The sequence below is a fragment of the Erinaceus europaeus genome, chromosome 9 (assembly GCF_950295315.1).
Source record: "Erinaceus europaeus chromosome 9, mEriEur2.1, whole genome shotgun sequence".
NCBI classification, from domain to species: domain Eukaryota; kingdom Metazoa; phylum Chordata; class Mammalia; order Eulipotyphla; family Erinaceidae; genus Erinaceus; species Erinaceus europaeus.
In genome coordinates this window covers 6,126,389-6,146,832 of record NC_080170.1, presented here as the reverse complement: position 1 = coordinate 6,146,832, position 20,444 = coordinate 6,126,389, and the positions used below count along the sequence as shown (strand labels likewise).

At 50.1% G+C, this 20,444-nt stretch overlaps 1 protein-coding gene across 1 annotated transcript in view; it reads right to left on the bottom strand.

Annotated features, from left to right (window-relative positions):
- The window catches only part of DOCK2 (dedicator of cytokinesis 2), a 352,493-nt gene that overhangs the window by 307,878 nt on the left and 24,171 nt on the right, over window positions 1–20,444 (bottom strand). Inside the window, exons 2-6 of the mRNA XM_060197015.1 lie at window positions 13,525–13,608; window positions 3,334–3,374; window positions 2,928–2,983; window positions 2,355–2,451; window positions 271–419 (exon numbers count right to left, since the gene is read on the bottom strand). Of these exons, the coding sequence (XP_060052998.1) occupies window positions 271–419; window positions 2,355–2,451; window positions 2,928–2,983; window positions 3,334–3,374; window positions 13,525–13,608 (427 nt within the window). The remainder of the gene's footprint in view (window positions 1–270; window positions 420–2,354; window positions 2,452–2,927; window positions 2,984–3,333; window positions 3,375–13,524; window positions 13,609–20,444) is intronic.

Sequence of the window (20,444 nt, the reverse complement as noted above, 5' to 3'; positions counted from 1 at the left end):
TTGCAAGTGGTGAAGCAGGGCTGCAGGTCTCTTTCTGCCTCTCTCCCTCTCTATCACCCCCTTCCCTCTCAGTTTCTGGCTGTCTCTAGGAATAAATGAAGATAATAAAAATAAAATAAAATAAATCAAAATCAAAGTGAAGCCTGACTTCTGGGGAGGAGAGGAGATAGGGATGGGAGGAAGAGGCGATGGGAGAGAAGGAAGCTAGTCTCCAGAGAGGAAGGAAGGAAGGAAGGAAGGAAGGAAGGAAGGAAGGAAGGGAGAAGTTACTTGTTGCCGTAGTCGATCTTGGAGGTGACTTTCTGCTTCAGCTCCTTGAGCTCGTCCTTGGGCAGAGTCCCCGAGAGCAGCTGGGACCGCCACTCCATCAGGTCATACAACATGGACTCCACCTGCAGGAAGCGCTCCTTCTTGCTGGCCTGCGGGACAGACAACAGGAAATAGCTGTCCTCACCAGCACTGAAGGTGGGGGCAGGATGTGCAGACCTTGGGAAAGCCAGGGCACCTGCCTGCTCAGGGCCCTAGTAGGGGGGGCGGGCGTGGGGGGAGGGGGGCTCTCCGTTTCCATTTGCAAAGGGGTAGGATGCTGGTCTTTATTCTTTTTTTAAATATTTATTTATTTATTTATTTTCTTTTGTTGCCCCTGTTGATTTATTGTTGTAGTTATTGATGTCGTCGTTGTTGGATAGGACAGAGAGAAATGGAGAGAGGAGGGGAAGACAGAGAGGGGAGAGAAAGACAGACACCTGCAAACCTGCTTCACCGCCTGTAAAGCGACTCCCCTGCAGGTGGGGAGCTGGGGGCTCGAACCAGAATCCTTATGCTGGTCCTTGTGCTTCTCACCACATGCACTTAACCCGCTGTGCTACTGCCCGACTCCTGGTGATCTATAGTCTATTTATTTATTTTTAATGACAGAGATAGTAGTGGGCTGGGAGGTGGCACACCCAGTTAAGTGCACATAGTACTAAGTGCAAAGACCTGCACAAGGACCCCAGTTTGATCCCCTACTCCCCACCCGCAGGGGAGAAGCGTCACGAGTGGTGAAACAGGTGTCTCTCTTCCCCCACCCCACCTGCCTTCTCTTTCAACTTCTCTTTGTTCTGTCCAATAAAATGGGGAAAAATGGCCTCCAGGAACAGTGGATTTGTAATGCCAGTATGGAATCACTGTGATAACCTTGGAGGAAAGAGAGAGAGAGAGAGAGAAGATTGCACTACTCAGGCTTCTGATGCTGCTGGGATGCATGTGGACCCAGCGAGGACAGGGTGTCCACAAAGGCAGGTGTGTACCAGCAGGTGTGCAAGGTGTCAGAACACACACTGACACTTCCACGCTCAACTTCATAGTGTCCTGTGCCCACGGCTTTCCTTAGGGAACTTCAGAAGCCCCGGGGGAGGGGGGGGCTGACAATGAGATTTGCTTCCATGTGGGGAGAGGCATAATGGGGAGAAGTATGCCCTGTTTCTGCAGGCTCAGAATCATCGGGACTCCCCTGCACAGAGGACCCCACCAGTGTGTCCCAGAACCTCCCCTCCCCAGAGCCCGGCCCCACCAGGGAAAGAGAGAGACAGGCTGGGATTAGGGATCGACCTGCCAATGCCCATGTGCAGCAGAGAAGCAATTACAGAAGCCATAACTCCCACTTTCTGCTCCCCATGATGATCATACTCCCAGAGGGATAAAGAATAGGAAAGCAAAAGGATGACAGGGGACCTAGTGGGGGTTGTATCGTTATACGGAAAACTGGGAAGTGTTATGCATGTACAAACTATTGTATTTACTGTCGAATGTAAAACATCAATTCCCCAATAAAGAATTAAAAGAAAAAAAAGAGTATGGAAGCTTCCAATGGAGGGGATGGGACACCGAACTCTGGTGGTGGACACTGTGTGGAATTGTACCCCTGTGATCTTATAGGCTTGTTGATCATTATTAAATCACTTTAAAAAAAAAACTGCTCCTAAGAACAATAGGACAAATGTCACCCTAAATTCAAACACTGGGATGGTCTCTCTCAAGGCCTTAGCAGCAGCCCAGCCAATCAGAATGCCCCGGCTGAGTGGCCAGCCAATCAGAATGCCCCAGCTGAGCGGCCAGCTGTGCTGTGGGAAGCATCACTTCTGTGGTTGTCTAGCGGACTGAAATGTTTGCACAGAAGGGTCAAACCATTCTCCCTTTGGCACTTCCTGGGCACTAGGTCCCTGCGTGGCTCCCAGCAAGTTTCACCCAAACCCTCAAGAGCCTGCTGTCCTCAGAGGTGAGAGGATCTGTTCCAGGCCAGCTGTGCTCAGGGCTGAGCTCCACCTCTGAGCTGAGCTGCAGGCAGTCCCACCCCAGGGAGCAGGGCTCACCACGTAGAGCTGCTTCCAGATGCCGCCCCACTCCCAGAGTGTCATGGTCACTTCTTGGGCCAGAGGGATTTCCGCAGGTATGATGTTCTCCACGTTTCTATGGGGGGAGAGAAGATGCTGTGAGACCCAGGTGCTAACAAGATACAGTGCTGGTGGGCCTGCGGGTGGCTGCAGCCCTGCCAAGGCCTCAGCCTCACCTATTATGTTATGCAAATGCCAGGGGTGTTCTTTTTAATACCCCCCCCCACACACACACACACACACAGGCTCCTTATCCAGGATCGATGGACTTGAATGCATTTCACAGGCGGCTGCCAGGGGAAAGTTTGATTCTCCAAACTTCCTTATCCGCCCCCCACCAAGTAGATCTGAACCCAAAGCAGTTCGGATTAGCTTCCCCCATCCAGAAAGGAGACTGAAGCAGACTCGAATGTCTGCACAGAAGGGCCACAGACGTCAGAGGAGGAGGATGGATCTCTGAGCAGCCTTCAGGTTTGCAAAGCAAGCGGGAGGAAGCGGAGGGGATGCTGGGAGGAGCCAGGGGGGGGGGGAGGCAGGGACAGGGACAGGTACCTTCTTTTCTCCACTGTCACCTCCTTGGTGTGGATGAAGGACCGAGGAAAAATGCCCTGTCAGAAAGAGAGTAAAATGTGAGGATGGATGCATGGAGGAGGAGATCCTGAGTTCAATCCCCCAGTGAAGAAGGAAAAAGGACGGAGGAAGGGAGGGGAAGAAAGGGGAGAAAGAAGAAGAAAGGCAGGATGAGAGGGAGCCGATATGAAGGGAGGACGGAAGGAGAAGAGGAATGGTAGGAGGGAAGGAGGGAGGGAGAGGGCTCGTAGAGTTAAGGAAACAGACAGCACAGGCCCCAGTGAGGGAGGAGCAGGACCTGTTTCCTGGAGAGCAGTGGTGAGAGCCCGGCCCTGTGGGTGAGAGGGTGGCAGGGCCGTGGTGAGAGGGAGCTGACCGTTAACCTTACCTGTGCCATCTTGTGCTTTATGAGGTATCCCCTGTACCAGTCTGCAAAGAGGAAGCAGAGAGACAGGTCACGTCTCAACTCTTACAAGATGGTTTGTGTGTGTGTGTGTGTGTGTATCTAAGCATGGTGGAAAGAACTACAAATTGCTTTAGGTCTTAGACAAAACATCAGCAAGGGCTAGGCAGTGGCACACCTGGTTGAGCGCACATATCACAGTGCACAAGGATGCAGGTTCAAGTCCCCGGTCTCCACTTGCAGGGGGAAAGTTTCACGAGAGGTGAAGCAGGGCTGCAGGGGTCTGTCTCTCCCTTTCTTTCTTTCTTTCTTCCTTCCTTTCTTTCTTTCTTTCTTTCTTTCTTTCTTTCTTTCTTTCTTTCTTTCTTTTTTTTGCTTCCAGGGTTATTTCTGGGGCTCAGTGCCTGCACTACGAATCCACTGCTCCTGGAAGCCATTTTTCCCCCATTTTTCTTGACCTTGTTGTTGTTACTTTTGCTATTGCCATTGTTGTTGGACAGGACAGAGAGAAATTGAGAGAGGAGAGAAAGACAGAGAGGGAGGAGAGAAAGACAGACACCTGCAGACCTGCTTCACTGCCTGTGAAGCGACTCCCCTGCAGGTGGGGAGCCAGGGGCTCGAACGGGAATCCATGTGCTTCAAGGCACGTGCACTTAGCCTGCTGTGCCATCGCCTGGCCCCTTGTCTCTCCTTTTCCATCTTCCCCTCCTCTCTCAATTTCTCTCTGTCTCCATCCAGTAATAAATAAATAACCTTTTGCTTTTAAAAAGTAACTATGATGATGAGATGTGGGATGAATATGGGATGGTCTCACTCTCAGGCAGACGTTGAAAAACGAGATCAGAAGAGAAAACACAAGTAGAACCTGAACTGAAATTGGCGTATCGCACCAAAGTAAAAGACTCTGGGGTGGGTGGGTGGGGAGAGAAAACAGATCCAAGAAGGATGACAGAGGACCTAGTGGGGGTTGTATTCTTATGTGGAAAACTGGGAAATGTTATGCATGTACAAACTACTGTATTTACTGTTGAATGTAAAGCATTAATTCCCTGATTAAAAAAAAAGTAACTGACAAGACAGTAGAGTTTGGGAGTCCCTGCCAGTCCCGTCTACTGAATTGGGGACAAGATCTCAAAGAAATCAAAATGAAATCAAATAAAAATAATAAACAAATACATAGGCATTTTGTATGAAGATGTAAGTCTCCTTGCTCTCCCAAAACCAGGAGGCTCACGGTAGTGCCGGCGCTCCCCTGTGGCAGTGGCTGACCTGCAGTGAGAGACAGAGGGTCCCAGCAGACAGAGCGGGGTCCACAGCCTCTGTGCACAGCGTGTCACTTGTGACACACCTGGGCCCCACCATCACACATGTGCTTTCAACCCCTGATGGGAGGACACAGAAGATGCTGGCAAGCACCCTCAAATATCCACAGCTCGACTGGCAGCACTTGAAGGGAGGCACAGCACAAGTTTAACTCACTAGCACACAGATAGGTCCAGGGGAGGACTGTTTAACAGAGGTTTGTTTTTGTTTTGTTTTGTTTTTCCAGAAATATCCAAAAATGATGCAATGAGCAGAAACCCACCTGGCACACAGTCCCAACTAAACAAGCCTCGGTGGGGCTGGACTGAAGGCTGCAGGGAGCCCGCCGGCCTGTGAAAGGCTTCCGGCAAGGCCGAGTGGCCGCGTCTGTCATCTCTGTGAACGCAGAGCATCTGTCTGGAGCCTCATTAGCAAACCCTCACTGCTGGGCTGACAGACTGTCTCTGCAGTTGCTTACGAACAAACAACAGTGAGAACCCCCCAGACAAAGAGCTTGAAAACCAGACGGTATTTTTAATCCACCGGCACAGGCCCCTAAGAACATCCCTAAAATAGATTTCCTGGCTTCTACACACACTGAAACCCCTGTTCTCGCCTGCTCTATTCCGACCTGTGGGTTCCTGTTTATTAATCATTTTGTCTTGCTTTATATCTTACCCATTTTGTGGAGTGGCTCTCTGGTCATCTCCCCCCCCCCCCCGCCATTGGGAGTATGAGCCAAAATTCTTTGTGGGGAGCTGAAGGTGGAAAGGGCCTGGCTTCTGTAATTGCTTCCCCACTGGACATGGGTGCTGGCAGTTAGGTTCATGCCCTCCAGCCTGTTTCTATCTTTCCCTAGTGGGGCAGGGCTCTGGAGAAGTGAGTTTCCAGGACACGCTGGTGAGGCTGTCTGCCCAGAGAAGTCAGGATGAGTCATGGTAGCATCTGCAACTTGGTGGCTGAAATCAGGCAGTGGTGCACCTGGTTAAGCGCACATACTACACTGCACAAGGACCCGGGTTCAAGTCCCTGGTCCCCACCTGCAGGGGGAGACGCTTCACAAGTGGTGAAGCAGGGCTGCAGATGTCTCTCTCCCTCTCTACCTTTCTGTCCCCTCTCAATTTCTCCCTGTCTCTATTCAATAATTTATAAATTGAAATATGTTTGAGGGGCTGGGTGGTGGCACACCTGGCTGAGCACACAGGTTACAGTGCACAAGGGCCCAGGTTTGAGCCCCTGGTCCCCACCTGCAGAGGGAAAGCTTCACGAGTGGTGAAGCAGGGTTGCAGGTGTCTCTCTGTCTCTCTCTCTCTCTCTCTCTATCTCCCTCCTCGATTTCTGGCTGTTTCTATCCAAAAAAATAAAGATAAAAAAATTAAAATATATATATTTGAAAGAGGGGCCTGGTGGTGGTGCACCTGGCTGGGCACACATGTTATAGTGCACAACGACCTGGGTTCGAGTCCCTGGCCCCCTCCTGCAGAGGGAATGCTTTGCAAGTGGTGAAGCAGGATGGTCTCTCCTCCTCCCCCCATCTCCTCCTTCCCTCTTGATTTCTGGCAGTCTCTATCCAATAAATAAATAAATATAATTAAAAAATTAAAATAAAATAGAGAGAGGAGAGGGCATAGAGACCCAGCCTTCTCTCTCCAGCATCTTTGCTTGCTGCCTTCATCTGTAAAGTGAGGGACTCCATAGGGTGCCTGCAAAGACTTATTATTATTATTATTATTATTATTATTATTTTGTCCTCTGGGGTCTCAAGTATGTGCAGTTCCACCGCCCCAGGAGGAGTTATTTTCCTTTAGTTTCCGAGGTCAGGAAGGAGCCACCCCACAGCACCAGCCCACCATTCACGGAGCTTCCCCTGGTGCACCGCCAAGGTTGCCAGGGCCTCAGGCCTGGGCCTTTGTGCAGGGTGAAGTGCGTGCTCTCCCGGGTGGGCTGATTCCTGTCCCCAAACACTACTTTAAGGAGGTAGACACGTCTGGTAAAAGTACCAAGTCCAGGGGTCTGGGCAGTGGCGCACCTGGTAGAGAACACAGGTTATAAGGCACAAGGACCCAAGTGCAAGTTCCCTGGCCCCACGGCAGAGAAGACATTTCCCAAGTAGTGAAGCAGGGCTGCAGGTGTCCTTATCCTTCACCACACACACACACACACACACACACACACACACACACACTCTTTTTTTTTTTTTCCTCCAGGCTTATCACTCAGGCTCAGCGGGACAAAGCCACTGTTCCTGGAAGCTATTTTTTTCCTTTTTTTATTGAATAGGACAGAGAGAAATTGAGAGAGGAGGGAGAGACAGAGAAGGAGAGAAAGACAGACACCTGCAGACCTGCTTTGCTACTTGTGAACCTTCCCCCTTGCAGGTGGGGAGTGGGGGCTCGAACCCAGCTTGCACAGGTCCTTGTGCTTCGTACCACATGCTCTTAATAATAATAATAAAACAGAGAGACAGAGAGATATTTGTTTATGTCTAAGGTGCCAGGGCCAGCGTCCATTCCTCTCTTGAGATTCATTCACCCAGGCTGCTTCACCACTGGGCAGCGAAGGCCAGCCCCAGGCTCTGGGGGTCACGTCAGAGAGACTTCCCTGCCCCTCTCACTGCACCTCTGCGTCACAGAACTAACCAGGTGTGCCACCACCCAGCTCATTTGTCCCTTTCTATCACCCCCCCAAGCCACTCTCAATTTCTCTCCCTCTCTATCTCCCACCCCCTTCTCACTTTCTCTCTGTCCTGTCAAAATAAAAAATATATATATGAAAATTTTTTAAAGAACTGGAAATATTTTTTTAAAAAATACAAGAGTTCCCGCCGACCCCCGTGGTGCCAGCAAGGCTCAGAAGCAGGTGGACCTTGCAGGCCGGTGTCTGCAGAAGAGCAGCTGTGTCTGACGGAGGAAGCAGAAGACGCTGCTGGGACTCTCTTGCCCTCTCCTCGGGCATCACTTTACCACAAATGACATTCAGAAACCCCTTGGGAACCACTGTGAGGAGAAGCCCGGTTCTCCTCCCCACGAACGGAAGGGCGGCCCCCCTGGGGGGGAATTCTTCCCACTTGGTGTCACAGAGGACAGAAGTGGGGAGCCAGCAAGTGAGCATGGCCCAGGCATTCCCCCTGGAGGGCTAACAGGGAGAAGTCTTTCAACAAGCGGGCTACCTCTTCCCTCACTCCCAGGTCTGTGCGGACAGACCCAGAGCAACAGGGATGATCTTGTTGTCTGGGGAGAGGGGGGTCTGGGGACAGCATCTCGGAACCAAAGCAAAGCACAGGGAGTGGAGGACATGACAGAGATGCTGGGAGAACCCTGCTTCCTCTTCCTCAGCTGCACGGCTGTGTGTGTGTGTGGGGGGGGGGGGGGGGTGCTGGCCTCTGGGTTCATTTGATCAGCAAAGTCACAGAGTTGGAGAAAGAGTACTCCGGGGCTGGGTGGGGGCGCACTTGGCTGAGCACATATGTTACAGTGCACAAGGACTCGGGTTCCAGTTCCCAGTCCCCACCTGCAGGGGAGAAGCTTTGTGGGTGGTGAAGTAGTGTTGCAGGTGTCTCTCTGTCTCTCTCCCTTGCCTCTCAATTTTTGGCTATTTCTAGCCAATAAATAAGTAAAGATAGGGAGCTGGGCAGTAGCACAGTGGGTTAAGTGCAGGTGGTGCAAAGCACAAGGACTGGAGTAAGGATCCCGGTTCGAGCCCCCGGCTCCCCACCTGCAGTGGAGTCGCTTCACAAGTGGTGAAGCAGGTCTGCAGATGTCTGTCTTTCTCTCCCCCTCTGTCTTCCCCTCCTCTCTCAGTTTCTCTCTGTCCTGTGCAACAACAACAGCTATGACAACAATAGCAATAACAACTACAACAAGCACTACAAGGGCAACAAAATGGGGGGAAAAAGCAAAATAGCCTCTAGGAGCAGAAGCAGTGGATTGGTGGTGCAGGCACCGAGCCCCAGCAATAATCCTGGAGGCAAAATCAATCAATCAATAAAGATAATTTTAGAAATTAATAAAAAAGAGAGTACCTCCAAACCCCACCTAGCCCCAGTCTTATGAACACTGGGAAAAAGGGCAGGTGTGGGAGGGAGGAGAGCATACTCAGCTGGTATGGGAGGGGCCCCAGGAGATAGCATAGCAGCAGTGCTTCAGATCTGTAGGCCTTCAGGCCCAAAGGTGGCAGGTTCAATCCCCGGGACCTCCTTATATGCTGGAGATGAGTGGTTCTTTGGTCTCTCTCTCTCTATGTCTCTCTTATGAAAATGTAACTTTAAAATATTTTAAAACGGGGCCAACAACATAGCTCACTTGGACTGTGCACTTGCTCTGTCATGGGTATGGATGGCCCTGGTTCGAGCCTGGCTCACACCACATGAAAGGAAGCTTCAGTGGTGTGGTGGTGGGTTTTTTTTTTATTTTTTTTTTTCGTCTCTGTTTCTTCTTTATTTATTTTTCTTTTTACCACCAGGGTTATTGCTGGGGTTTGGTGCCAACACTATAAGTTCACTACTCCCTGCACAATTGTTTCCCTTTTTTTCTATTTTATTTGCTAGGACAGAAAGAAATTGAGAGGGGAGGGGAAGACAGGAAGAGAGAAAGAGAGACACCTGCAGACCTGCTTCACCGCTCGTGAAGCGTCCCCGCTGCAGGTGGAGAGCGGGGACTTGAACCTGGTCACTGTCCATCTTGACATGTGCACCACTCCCCGACACCCTGCACGTGTCTTTCTTTCTGGAAAAGTCGACCTGAAGTGGTAAAGCCCCAGGGGCATGTGTATGGGTATGTTTTTCTATTTACATTTTCTCTTTACATATTTTAAACATTTAAAAAAACTAAACTGATGTGAGATCGAAATCTTTCACCTCATTAGGCATCAGAAGAGATGTTCAGCCACGTTCTCATTACCAGCCGTGAGTGGGGGATAAACTCGAAAACGAACTGGATTCTACTTGCTTGTGTTAGCATCACCCCCCGTGAGGAGAGCCTATTTTCTACTTGCTTGTGTTAGCATCACCCCCGCGAGGAGAGCCTATAGCTTGATAAGTGCTTACCTGTGGTCTCCACAGAGAAGCGGGACACAGCATGTCTCTGCCTCTGGGCAGAAGCAGCAGCACAAGAGACGTAATCAGGACAAAGAAACAAGCACGAAGATATCTAAGGCCTGGCAACAGATACCTTCCGAGCTGTGTGAGCTTTTATTACAAGATATTATCTTTGTAATAGACAACTAAGCAGAATGTTCAAACTCTTAGAAACAGAAGCTGAGGGAGAGGGAGGGAGGTGAGGGGGAGAGAGGTTTGTTTATGTCTAAGGTGCCAGGCTCAGCGTCCACTTCTCTCTCATTCATTCACCCAGGCTGCCTGCCACTGGGCAGCGAAGGCCAGCCCCAGGCTCTGGGGGTCACGTCAGAGAGACTTCCCTGCCCCTCTCACTGCACCTCTGTGTCAGGAGTGACACTGGACAGTTTCTCTGCCCAGAAAATCAAAGCCCCCAGAAGGCTCCTTTAGCTGGTGGGCAGTGGAGCAAGGAAGAGACTTCCTGCTTCAGAAATCTCTGTGTGATCTTTCCACAGTTCCCTCCAGGGAAGAAGAGATTCATGGGTAATAGCCAACAAGAGAACAATCTCTCAACTGGTTGAATTTTGCTTTTCAAAGAGCTTTCTTTCTTTTAATTTTTTAAATCTTTATTTATTTATTGGATAGAGACAGCCAGAAATCGAGTTGGAAGGGAGTGGTAGAGAGGGAGAGAGACAGAGGCACCTGCAGTCCTGCTCCACCACTCATGAAGCTTTCCCCCTGTAGGTGGGGACCAGGGGCTTGAACCCAGGTCCTTGCACATTGTAACTTGTGCTCAACTAGGTGTGCCATCACCTGGCCCCCTCAAAGAGTTTTATAAAGAGGGCTTCATGGTCACAAACAAGTTCTTTTTTGTTTCCAACAAGTTCTTTTTTTAATATTTATTTATTGGATAGAGACAGCCAGAAATCAAGAGGGAACGGGGTGATAGAGAGGGAGAGAGACAGAGAGACACCTGCAGCCCTGCTTCGCCACTCACAAAGCTTTCCCCCTTCAAGTGGGGAACAGGGGCTTGAACCGGGGGTCCTTGTGCACTGTAACATGTGCACTCTATCAGGTGCACCACCACCCGGCCCCTTCACAGGCAAGTTCTTTTCACCACACTCGGACAACTCATTTTACTAGCACTGTGGTTTTTCCGTGTTTTATATTTGAGAGTGACCATACTTCCTATCAGAATCCTGGTTAAACCTCTAATGTGCAAAGCAGACCATCCTGGCCTCAGACTCCCTGCCCCCCCCCCCAAGGTCTCCAGGGAAAGCACGGGACCCTGTGAGTTCCAGCTGGAGGGCGGTACAGGGGAGGGAAGACCCTTCCTGGGCTCTCTGGAGTCGCTCTAGCGGACTGCTGGGCACTGGAATGCAGCCACTTTCGTGAACTGCTTCTCGCTCACTGAACTAACTATGTCCACTTCCTTCCCGGAAGACATCGTGGTTGCTAATGGCAAGATATATTCAAACCAGATGACTGCAATAGGATGAAAGTGGGGAAGTCAGACCCAGGGAGGTTAGAAGCCAACGGTGTTAACCTCAGAGACAGTACAGCTGGCTTGGGTGAGCAAGGCCAGGCCGAGCTACGCAGACAAGCCTGGCAGAGAGGGTTCACCGGGAGCCGGGTGGGCTGAGAATCTGCCCCACTGCACACCAGCACACCAGCAGGCTCTGCCAGCTCTTACACCCCAGCCACACTCGACATCAGTTCCCCCTGTGACACAGCTGCTCTGTTGATGTCTCAGTCCAAGGCCTGATTCTGAGTCCAAGGCCATCAGCACCTGTGGCTGGTGTCTGTTCGCTTGTTTTGCCTCCAGGGTCCTCGCTGGGACTAGGCACTGGTACTAGCAAGCCACTGCTCCCGGAAGCCATTTTTCCCATGTGATTGGATAAGACAGAGAAATTGAGAGAGGAGAGGGAGAGAGGCAGAGACTAAGAGACACCTGCAGACCTGATTCACCGCTTGTGAAATGTCCTCCCTGCAGGTGGGGAGCCAGGGGCTTGAACCCGGATCCTTGTGCGGGTCCTTGTGCTGGATAACTGGGTGCACCACCACCCATCCCCCTTTTGTCGTGGGTCTGTTTATCTTTCACTGTGAGAGGGACCCAGAGGATCACTCTGGCAAATGAGGTGCCAGGGATGGGACTCGCAACCTCGGGTTTCCGCTTCTGCACCCCCTCCAGGGCTGCGGCTCTGCGCACATGTCCAGTCACCTGTACCTCCACCCTCCCAGCCCTGTCGCCGTCACTGTGGTAGGTGGACATAGCACAAAAGGAAAACAGGCATGTGGCTTTGTTGTTTTTCTCTTTCTGTTTTGTTTTTAATCTTTATTTATTGGATAGAGACAGCCAGAAATCGAGAGGGGGGGGGAGATAGGGAGGGATAGAGACAGAGAGACACACCTGCAGCCCTGCTTCACCACTTGCAAAGCCTTCACTCTGCAGATGGGGACTGGGGGCTCGAACCTGGGTCCTTGTGCACTGTAATGTGTGTGCTCAACCTGGTATGCTACCACCTGGCAAGGGGATGGCATATCTGAGGGAAGAAGGAGGTGCTCCCAGGCTGACAAGGACAGTGAGGGCTGCTCTCTGGAGTGGAGAGCCTGGCCCGGCCTCAGGGCTGTGCACAGCCGTCTTCCGGGGAGCTGGGGTGTCGTTCCACAGCCTTCTGCGCTCATGTGCCTGTTTAGCGACAGGTGTCAGTAAGGGAGAAATGAAGAAGATGTCGCAGGCCTAAGCCGTCCATGGCTGGGACAAGTGCAGCGCACAGTGAACACCAAAGCCACCACTCGGGCTTCTGCTATAAAGCACAAGTTCCTAAAATGATGATCTTTTATTCTTTATAGTCAATTCTCATGTTACAAAGATGTATTAAAAGCACAGGTCCTGTCCCTGGACAGACAACCCCACCAATGTGTCCTGGAGCCCCGCCTCCCCAGAGGTCCGCCCCACTAGGGAAAGAGAGAGACAGGCTGGGAGTATGGATCCACCTGCCAACACCCATGTTCAGCAGGGAAGCAATGACAGAAGCCAGACCTTGCACCTTCTGCATCCCACAATGACCCTGGGTCCATACTCCCAGAGGGATAAAGAATAGGAAAGTTGTCAGGGAAGGGGATGTGGTACGGAGTTCTGGTGGTAGGAATTGTACCCATCTTATCCTATCGTCTATCGACCACTATTAAATCAATAATCAATCAATCAATCAATCAATCATGTTTTTTAATTTGAAAAAACATGAAAAACAAAAAACAGTCCCAGGCTTGGAAAGTGGCATATCTAGTTGAGTGCACACGTTACCATGTACAAGGGCCCGGGTTCAAGCCTCAGGATCCCCCCCCACCTGTGGGAGGGAAGCTTCACAAGTGGTGAAGCAGGGCTGCAGGTGTCTCTCTCTCCATATCACCTGCTCTCAATTTCTCTCTGTCTCTATCCAAAATAATAATAATAAAAGTAAAAAAGATTTAATTTAGGGGGCCGGGCGGGGGCGCACCTGGTTGAGCGCACACGTTACAGTGCACGAGGATTTGAGCTCAAGCCCCTGGTCTCCACCTGCAGGGGGACAGCTTTGTGAGTGGTGAAGCAGGGCTGCAGCTAGCCGTCTCTCTCCCCCCTCCATCTCCCCTTGTCTCAATTTCTTACTATCTCTATCCAATAACTAAAGAACATTTCTAATAATAGTAATAAAATTTATTGAAAAATATTTCATTAAAACACAAACCACACAGTCTCAGACTCCAAGAGCACGATGGGCAGGTATCACGAGATCCTCAGCCCCGGGTCCCACCCCCCAGGGTGTCCTGACTCCCCGACTCACCTCCACAGGTCTCCTGGATTCGAACCACATCTCCGATCTGCAGGGAGAGCTGGGGGGCTCCGCTGCCTTGGAAGTTGTAGATGGCTGTGGAGGGGAAGAGGGGCAGCCGGGTGAGAGTTCCAGCATGGGTGGTGGGTGCACCCCCTGCCCCATCCTGCCCTGCAGCCGCCAGCCTGCCCCATCCCTGCAGGCTTTGCAGCTACCTGCCCAGCAGATGCAGAAGGCCAGTGCCCTCCACCACATGCAGCCAGTGCAGACCCAGCCCACTGAGTGGGCAAGGCAGACAGGCCCGTGTGTGTGTGGGGGGGGGGGGAGCACAGAGTCAACCAGACAGACCTAGCACACACAGAGTCTTGGGTTCAGAGGACAGACTGGCGGTTAGCAGAGGACTGGTGAAGTAGGTGGAGGGGGTCGATGGTAGGGTGGTGAAGGGAAACTTAGACTGTCAGTGGTGATGGTGATGGAGTGCAGACAGTTGTCCAGTTATAATGATATCTGTCTGTCTGTCTGCAATCTAAAATCACATAAGCCAGCACTGTCTCGATGAACGCAGACTAAGGTGCACATTCATCTAGACGGCCATCACAGATATCAATTTTAGAACTTGAAGCAGGCCTGCCAGCCCCAGACAACTGCCAGCAGACCTTCTAGTCCTTCTAAATTAACGGGTGCTCATAGAGCTGCTTCATTTGTATTTATTTTTTCAGTTTGATGAGAAAGATACAGAGATAAAGAAAGGTACAGAAAGACCAGAGCTCAGCTCAGCACTGGCTGACCTGCCTGCTCAGGGGGCTGGGAGCTCAGAACCCAGGCATTCACCAGGGTCTTCTGCAGAGCCACGATGCTATCTTCCCCAGCCCACACGCCGCCACTTCCAATCCGCTTGTCCCCTAAGCCGCTGCTGCAGGCTTGCCTGACATCTCCTGGGCTCTTTTGTGACAGACTTCTTTTTCTCTAGGCCCAAGTGTTGTCAAGACCCATCCACGCTGTACTCAGTGCTACTACACGTCAGACAAACCACTGACATCAAATTTCTGTACGGAATTGGCACAGATCTACAAAAAGAAATGAAAATAACCGAATCGGAGAGCGGGCCAAAGAACTAAATAGGCATTTTTCTAAAGAAAAGATGCACATGGCCCACAGGCACATGAAGAAATGCTCTGCTTTGGGGAATTGGGCAGTGGCACAGTGGGTTAAGCGCACGTGGCGCAAGACACAAGAACTGGCATAAGGATCCCGGTTCGAGCCCCCAGCTCCCCACCAGCAGGGGAGTCGCTTCACAAGTGGTGAAGCAGGTCTGCAGGTGTCTGTCTTTCTCTCCCCCTCTCTTGTCTTCCTCTCCTCTCTCCATTTCTCTCTGTCCTATCCAACAACGACAACATCAATAACAACAACAATAATAACTACAACAATAAAGCAACAAGGGCAACAAAAGGGAATAAAAAATAAATATTAAAAAATAATAATAAAATTAAAAAAGAAATGTTCTGCTTCACATATTAGAGAAATTCAAATTAAAACTACACTAAAGTCCAACATCAACAAGCCAGGAATGGACAGGCACTGGAGAGGTTATGGAAAAAGGGAACTCTGTTACACTGCTGCTGGGAACAGAAACTGGTGCAGCCTCTTTGCAAGGCTGTACGGATAGTCTTGAGACAAATAAAAATGGGGGAGGAGGGCAGGCAGTGGCTCACCCTGTTAAGCGCACATAATACAAAGTGCAAGGACGCCCAAGGATCCCGGTTCTAGCCTCCGGCTCCCCACCTGCAGGAAGTTCAGTTCACATGTGGTGAAGCAGGTGTGCGGCTCTCTCTCTCTCTCTCTCTCCCTTTCTCCTTCTCTATCTTCTCCTCCACTCTCAACTTCTCTCTGTCCTATCCAACACAATGGAAAAAATGGCCGCCAGGAGCAGTGGATTCATAGTGTCAGCACCGAGCCCCAGCGATAGCCCTGGAGGCAAAAATGAACAAACACACAAATAAATAAATAAATAAAATGGAATTTCCTTATGACCCAGCAATACCACTCTTAGGCATGTATCCAAAGGACACTCCGATGTTAACGTGTAGGGCCACACGCAGCCCTATGGTCATAGCTGCATTGTTCACAATAGCCAGGTGTGGAAACGGCCTACATGCCCATCCACAGACGGCTGGCTCAAGAAGTTATGGGTTACAGACTCCATGAAGCACCACTTTGCAATATATATATATGTATATATAGGACACGGTGTCCTTTGGGATAAACTGGATGTAACTGGAGGTGACTGTGCTTAGTGAAATAAGAGATTCAAGACAACCACCAGATGGTTTCAGCCATCTGTGGAATCTAGAGAGAGAGCTGATTCACACCAACTTGCAAAGGGCAGACAAACAAAACCAGAAGCAGGCAAGCTATTTCTAAGACTTGGGAGAACTCTGGTGGTTCTCTCTGGGGTGTGGGAGGTGTGGCTACAGAACACTACAGGCAGGTGTGGTGTGGACTAGGCACTGTCACCTTACAATCTTGTGCCCTACTGTTAATAACAAATAAAAAAATGTGGGGGGGGGAAGAAACAGTCATTGCTTCATTTCTCATCGTATATTCCACCATGTAGATCCTTTCCCATTGGTCTGTGTCTACTCTGGTGGAGGGGAGGCTGGAGGGTCTTTAGCAGAGGTTGCGAAGCACCCCCTCCCCACCCCCAGATTATCCTCTGACTGCTGTGTGGGGAAAGGTGGAGGGAGGGCAGAGTGGGCGTCGTCCAGGAGGAGGTCTCTGCCGGGTCTCTCAGATCCAGGTGCTCTCTGAGCCAAGTAGAGACCTGGTGCTGATGGATTCTGACACCAGACTGGGGAGGAAGCTGCATGAATGAATAAGTGGGGCCTGGAGATTTCTCTCTGGTTCCACTGTTGACTCAATTCATTCATTCTCCCTTTGGACCTCAGTTTCCTTAGTTGACAGGACAGAAGGCATCGAAAATGACTTCCTGGTTATGGAATGGATATATATATATATATCCATTCCCATGGGATACTAGTCTGCAATCAAAAAAGATGAGATTGTGTCTTTGGGGACAAAATGGATAGAACTGGAGGTGACAATGCTTAGTAAAATAAGTAAAGAGATGAATGACAACTACCAGCTGGTTTCACTCATGTGTGGAATCCAGAGATCTAATTCTTGCCAAAAAAAAAAAAAAAAAATCCAAACAGAACAGAAGCAGGCAAAGTGTTCGTAAGACTTGTGAGCACTCTGGTGGTTCTCTTGGGGAGGTGGGAGGTGGGACACAGAACTCTGGTGGTGGGTGTGGTGTGGAGCTCGACTCTGGAGTATTACAGTCTTGTAACAAGCTACTGATGACAAATACAAATGAATACAAAAAGAAAACTACTTCCTGGTGTGGGATTATGGGAAAGCATGGTAGAGCATAGGGGACTCCACCATCCTTGAGATGGAGGTCTGAAAAGACCCCCCTCCTGTCAGTCTCTCCCTTTCGAGGATAGAGAGCTTGGAGGGAAATGCTTTTCTGACTCAGTTTCCCCTTTTCAGTCTCCCAGGCTTCACAGAGGCCTGCAACCTGTCACACTTAACTCATTCCTCTGCTGCAGACCAAATGGTTGTCTGTTTGAAAGTTCATTTACAGTTTCACTTTGTTCACTCTAAGTTCACCATCTTTTGATCATATACAAAGTATACGCCATCACTGCACTGCCAGCAACTTAACAGTGAGACCCCCATCCAGTGAGACCCCCATAAATGGCAGGGGAATTAACTAAAAGTTCCTTTCCCACCAAAGGAGCAATGAAAAATCTGACAAAAAAAAAAAACAAGTGTCAGAATCAGCTTTATCCAGATGCTGGCAGAGTTAAGGGCTACAGCTTCCAAGCAAAGGACTCGTCCAGGAAAAGACGACTGAATCCCGGCAAGCTTGGTGCCATTTGGAATGACACAGTTTCCACTTCTCTTGATGGCTGTCTCAAAGATTGTATTCTGGGTCCCAAGAAATTGTGTCTGTTTCGATCTGTCCACTGGGCCCTTCGGAGGTGAAGGCCTCAGACTTGCCCTTATCTCCCTGAGTCTGGCCTTTCTCAGGGCAGAGAAGGAGCTATACTCAGGGCTTGTTCAGAAAACAATTAAACCTGCATCACGTGAAGCCGAGTCTATGCCTTACAGCAAATAGTCTCCCCCCCTTAACCACAGCCTGGCAGAGGTTAAAGCCCCCATCCCCCGACTGTCTTCTGACCACTGCCTGGAGAAAGGCTTAGGAATGCAGGGCTCCAAGGGATAGAGTTTTGAGAGAACACACACACACACACACTGGCTGGGCAGCCGGCTGAGTGCACAGAGTACTATGCACAAGAATGTGGGTTCGAGTCCCAGCTCCCCACCTGCAGGGGGTCACTTCACAAGCAGTGAAGCAGGTCTGCAGGTGTCTGTCTTTCTCTCCCCCTCTCTATTTATCTCCCCCTCCTCTGTCAATTTCTCTCTGTCCCATCCAAAAAATGGCATAAGTGACCACCAGGAGTAGTGGGTTCATAGTGCCAGCACTGAGCCCTAGCGATGACCCTGGGGGAGAAACACACACACGCACACAGGCACACACACACACACACAGACACACACACGCACACAGGCACACACACACACACAGGCACACACACACACACACAGACACACACACGCACACAGGCACACACACACTGACACACACACAGGCACACACACACACAGGCACACACACACACACACACACACCATGAAGCCTAGCAAGCCTATCACAGGATGCGCATCTGCTAGGAAAGAGCATGAGCTCTAGGCTGGGCGCGCAGGTGAAGGCAGCCGTGGCTGACCTGGCTAAGCACTACAGGTCTCCTCAGCTCATGCGAAAGGTCCAACAGCAAAGACCAGGTGAGTCTCATTCACTTCCCGACACTTCAGGATAAATAACACAAATTTTGCAGAAAATGTGTATGTGTAGAAAAGTCACGACTCAATGCCAATGACTCCGGTCTACATCAGACGATGACAATCCCAGCCAAGGAGAATCTGACTCCTAGGGTCAGCACATTAAGATGTTCAAGACCGGGAGTCGGGCAGTAGCGCAGCGGGTTAAGCGTATGTGCCTCGAAGTACAAGGACCGACATAAGGACCCCAGTTCCAGCCCCAGGCTCCCCACCTGCAGGGGGGTCGCTTCCCAGGCGGTGAAGCAGGTCTGCAGGTGTCTGTCTTTCTCTCCCCCTCTCTGTCTTCCCCTCCTCTCTCCATGTCTCTCTGTCCTATCCAACAATGACGACATCAACAACAACAGCAATAATAACTACAACAATAAAACAACGAGGGCAACAAAAGGGAATAAATAAATAAACAAACAAACAAGATATTCAAGACCTCCAGGGGCCAGGTGGTGACACACCTGGTTGACCCAGGTTCGAGCTGCCAGTCCCCATCTGCAGGGGAAAAGCTTCCCTCTCAATTTCTGGCTGTCTCTATTCAATAAATAAATTAAAAATAATAAATAAATAAAAAGACTTCCAGTCATCATCAGAGCATTATAAGGAATACATAAGTGTGGGAAAGTGTGACCTATTCACAGGAAAAGAAGACATGAACAGGAACCGTCCCTGAAGAGAAAGATCATTTAAAAATGACTTGCACAGGCCCACAAACCAAACGGATATCACAATGGGAAACGCACACACGCTCCTAATAAGAGCACCAAAGCGCACACAGCACGCGCTGGCACCATTCAAGGGAGAAATACAGGCTTTTTTCCCCTTATTGCTGGGGCTCGGTATCTACACTACAAATCCAGTGCTCCTGGCGGCCATCTTTTCCCATTGTTGTTATTGTTATTGTTGTTGGCTAGGATAGAGAGAAATGGAGAGAGGAGGGGGAGACGGGGAGAGAAAGACAGACACCTGCACACCTGTTGTACCGCTTGTGATGTGACCCCCTTGCAGGTGGGGAGCCGGGGACCTGCAATAATGTCTTTTTAAATGTTAAACAGCTTTTCTGACCTCACAGGAATGAAGTTAGCAATAAACAGCAGAAATAAAATGGGACAATTTACAAATAGGTGCAAACTGCATGATATAATCTTTTAAAAATATTTTATCTATTTATCTATTTATTTATTTATTTATTATTGGACAGAGACAGAAATAAATTGATATGGGAGGGGGAGATAGAGAGGGAAAGAGACAGAGAGATACCTGCAGCCCAGCTTCACCACTTGTGAAGCTTCCCCTCTGCAGTTGAGGGACAGGAGCTCAAACCTACGTCTTTGCGCTCTGTAATATGCGTGCTTAACCAGGTGTGCCACCGCCTGGCCCTGCACAACATGCTCTTTTTTTTTAAAAAAAATCAAGTTTTTTTATTTCAATTTTTTTATTATCTTTATTTATTGGATAGAGACATCCAGAAATCAAGAGGGAGGGCGATGATAGAGAGAGAGAGAGAGAGAGAGACACCTGCAGCCCTGCTTCACCACTCGTAAAGCTTCCCCCCTGCAGGTGGGGACCGGGGACTCAAACCCGGGTCCTTGCACATTGTAATATGTGCGCTCAACCAGGTGTGCCACCCCCCAGCCCCCACAACACACTCTTAAACAAAGAAGAACTTGTGAGGAATATTAGAAAATATTTTGAGGGACTGGGCAGTTGGTGCATGGGGTTAAGCACACACAGTATGAAGCTCAAGGACCTGTGCGAGACTCTGGGTTCGAGCCCTGGCTCCCCACCTGCAAGGGGGGGTCACTTCACAAGTGGGTGAAGCAGGTCTGTAAGTGTCTGTCTCTCTCTTTCCCTCTCTATCTGCCCCTCCTCTCTCAATGTTTCTCTGTCCTGTCTAATAAGATGGAAATAATGACCTCCAGGAGCAGTGGATTCATAGTGCAGGCCCTGAACTCCAGCCATATAACCCCGGAGGCAAA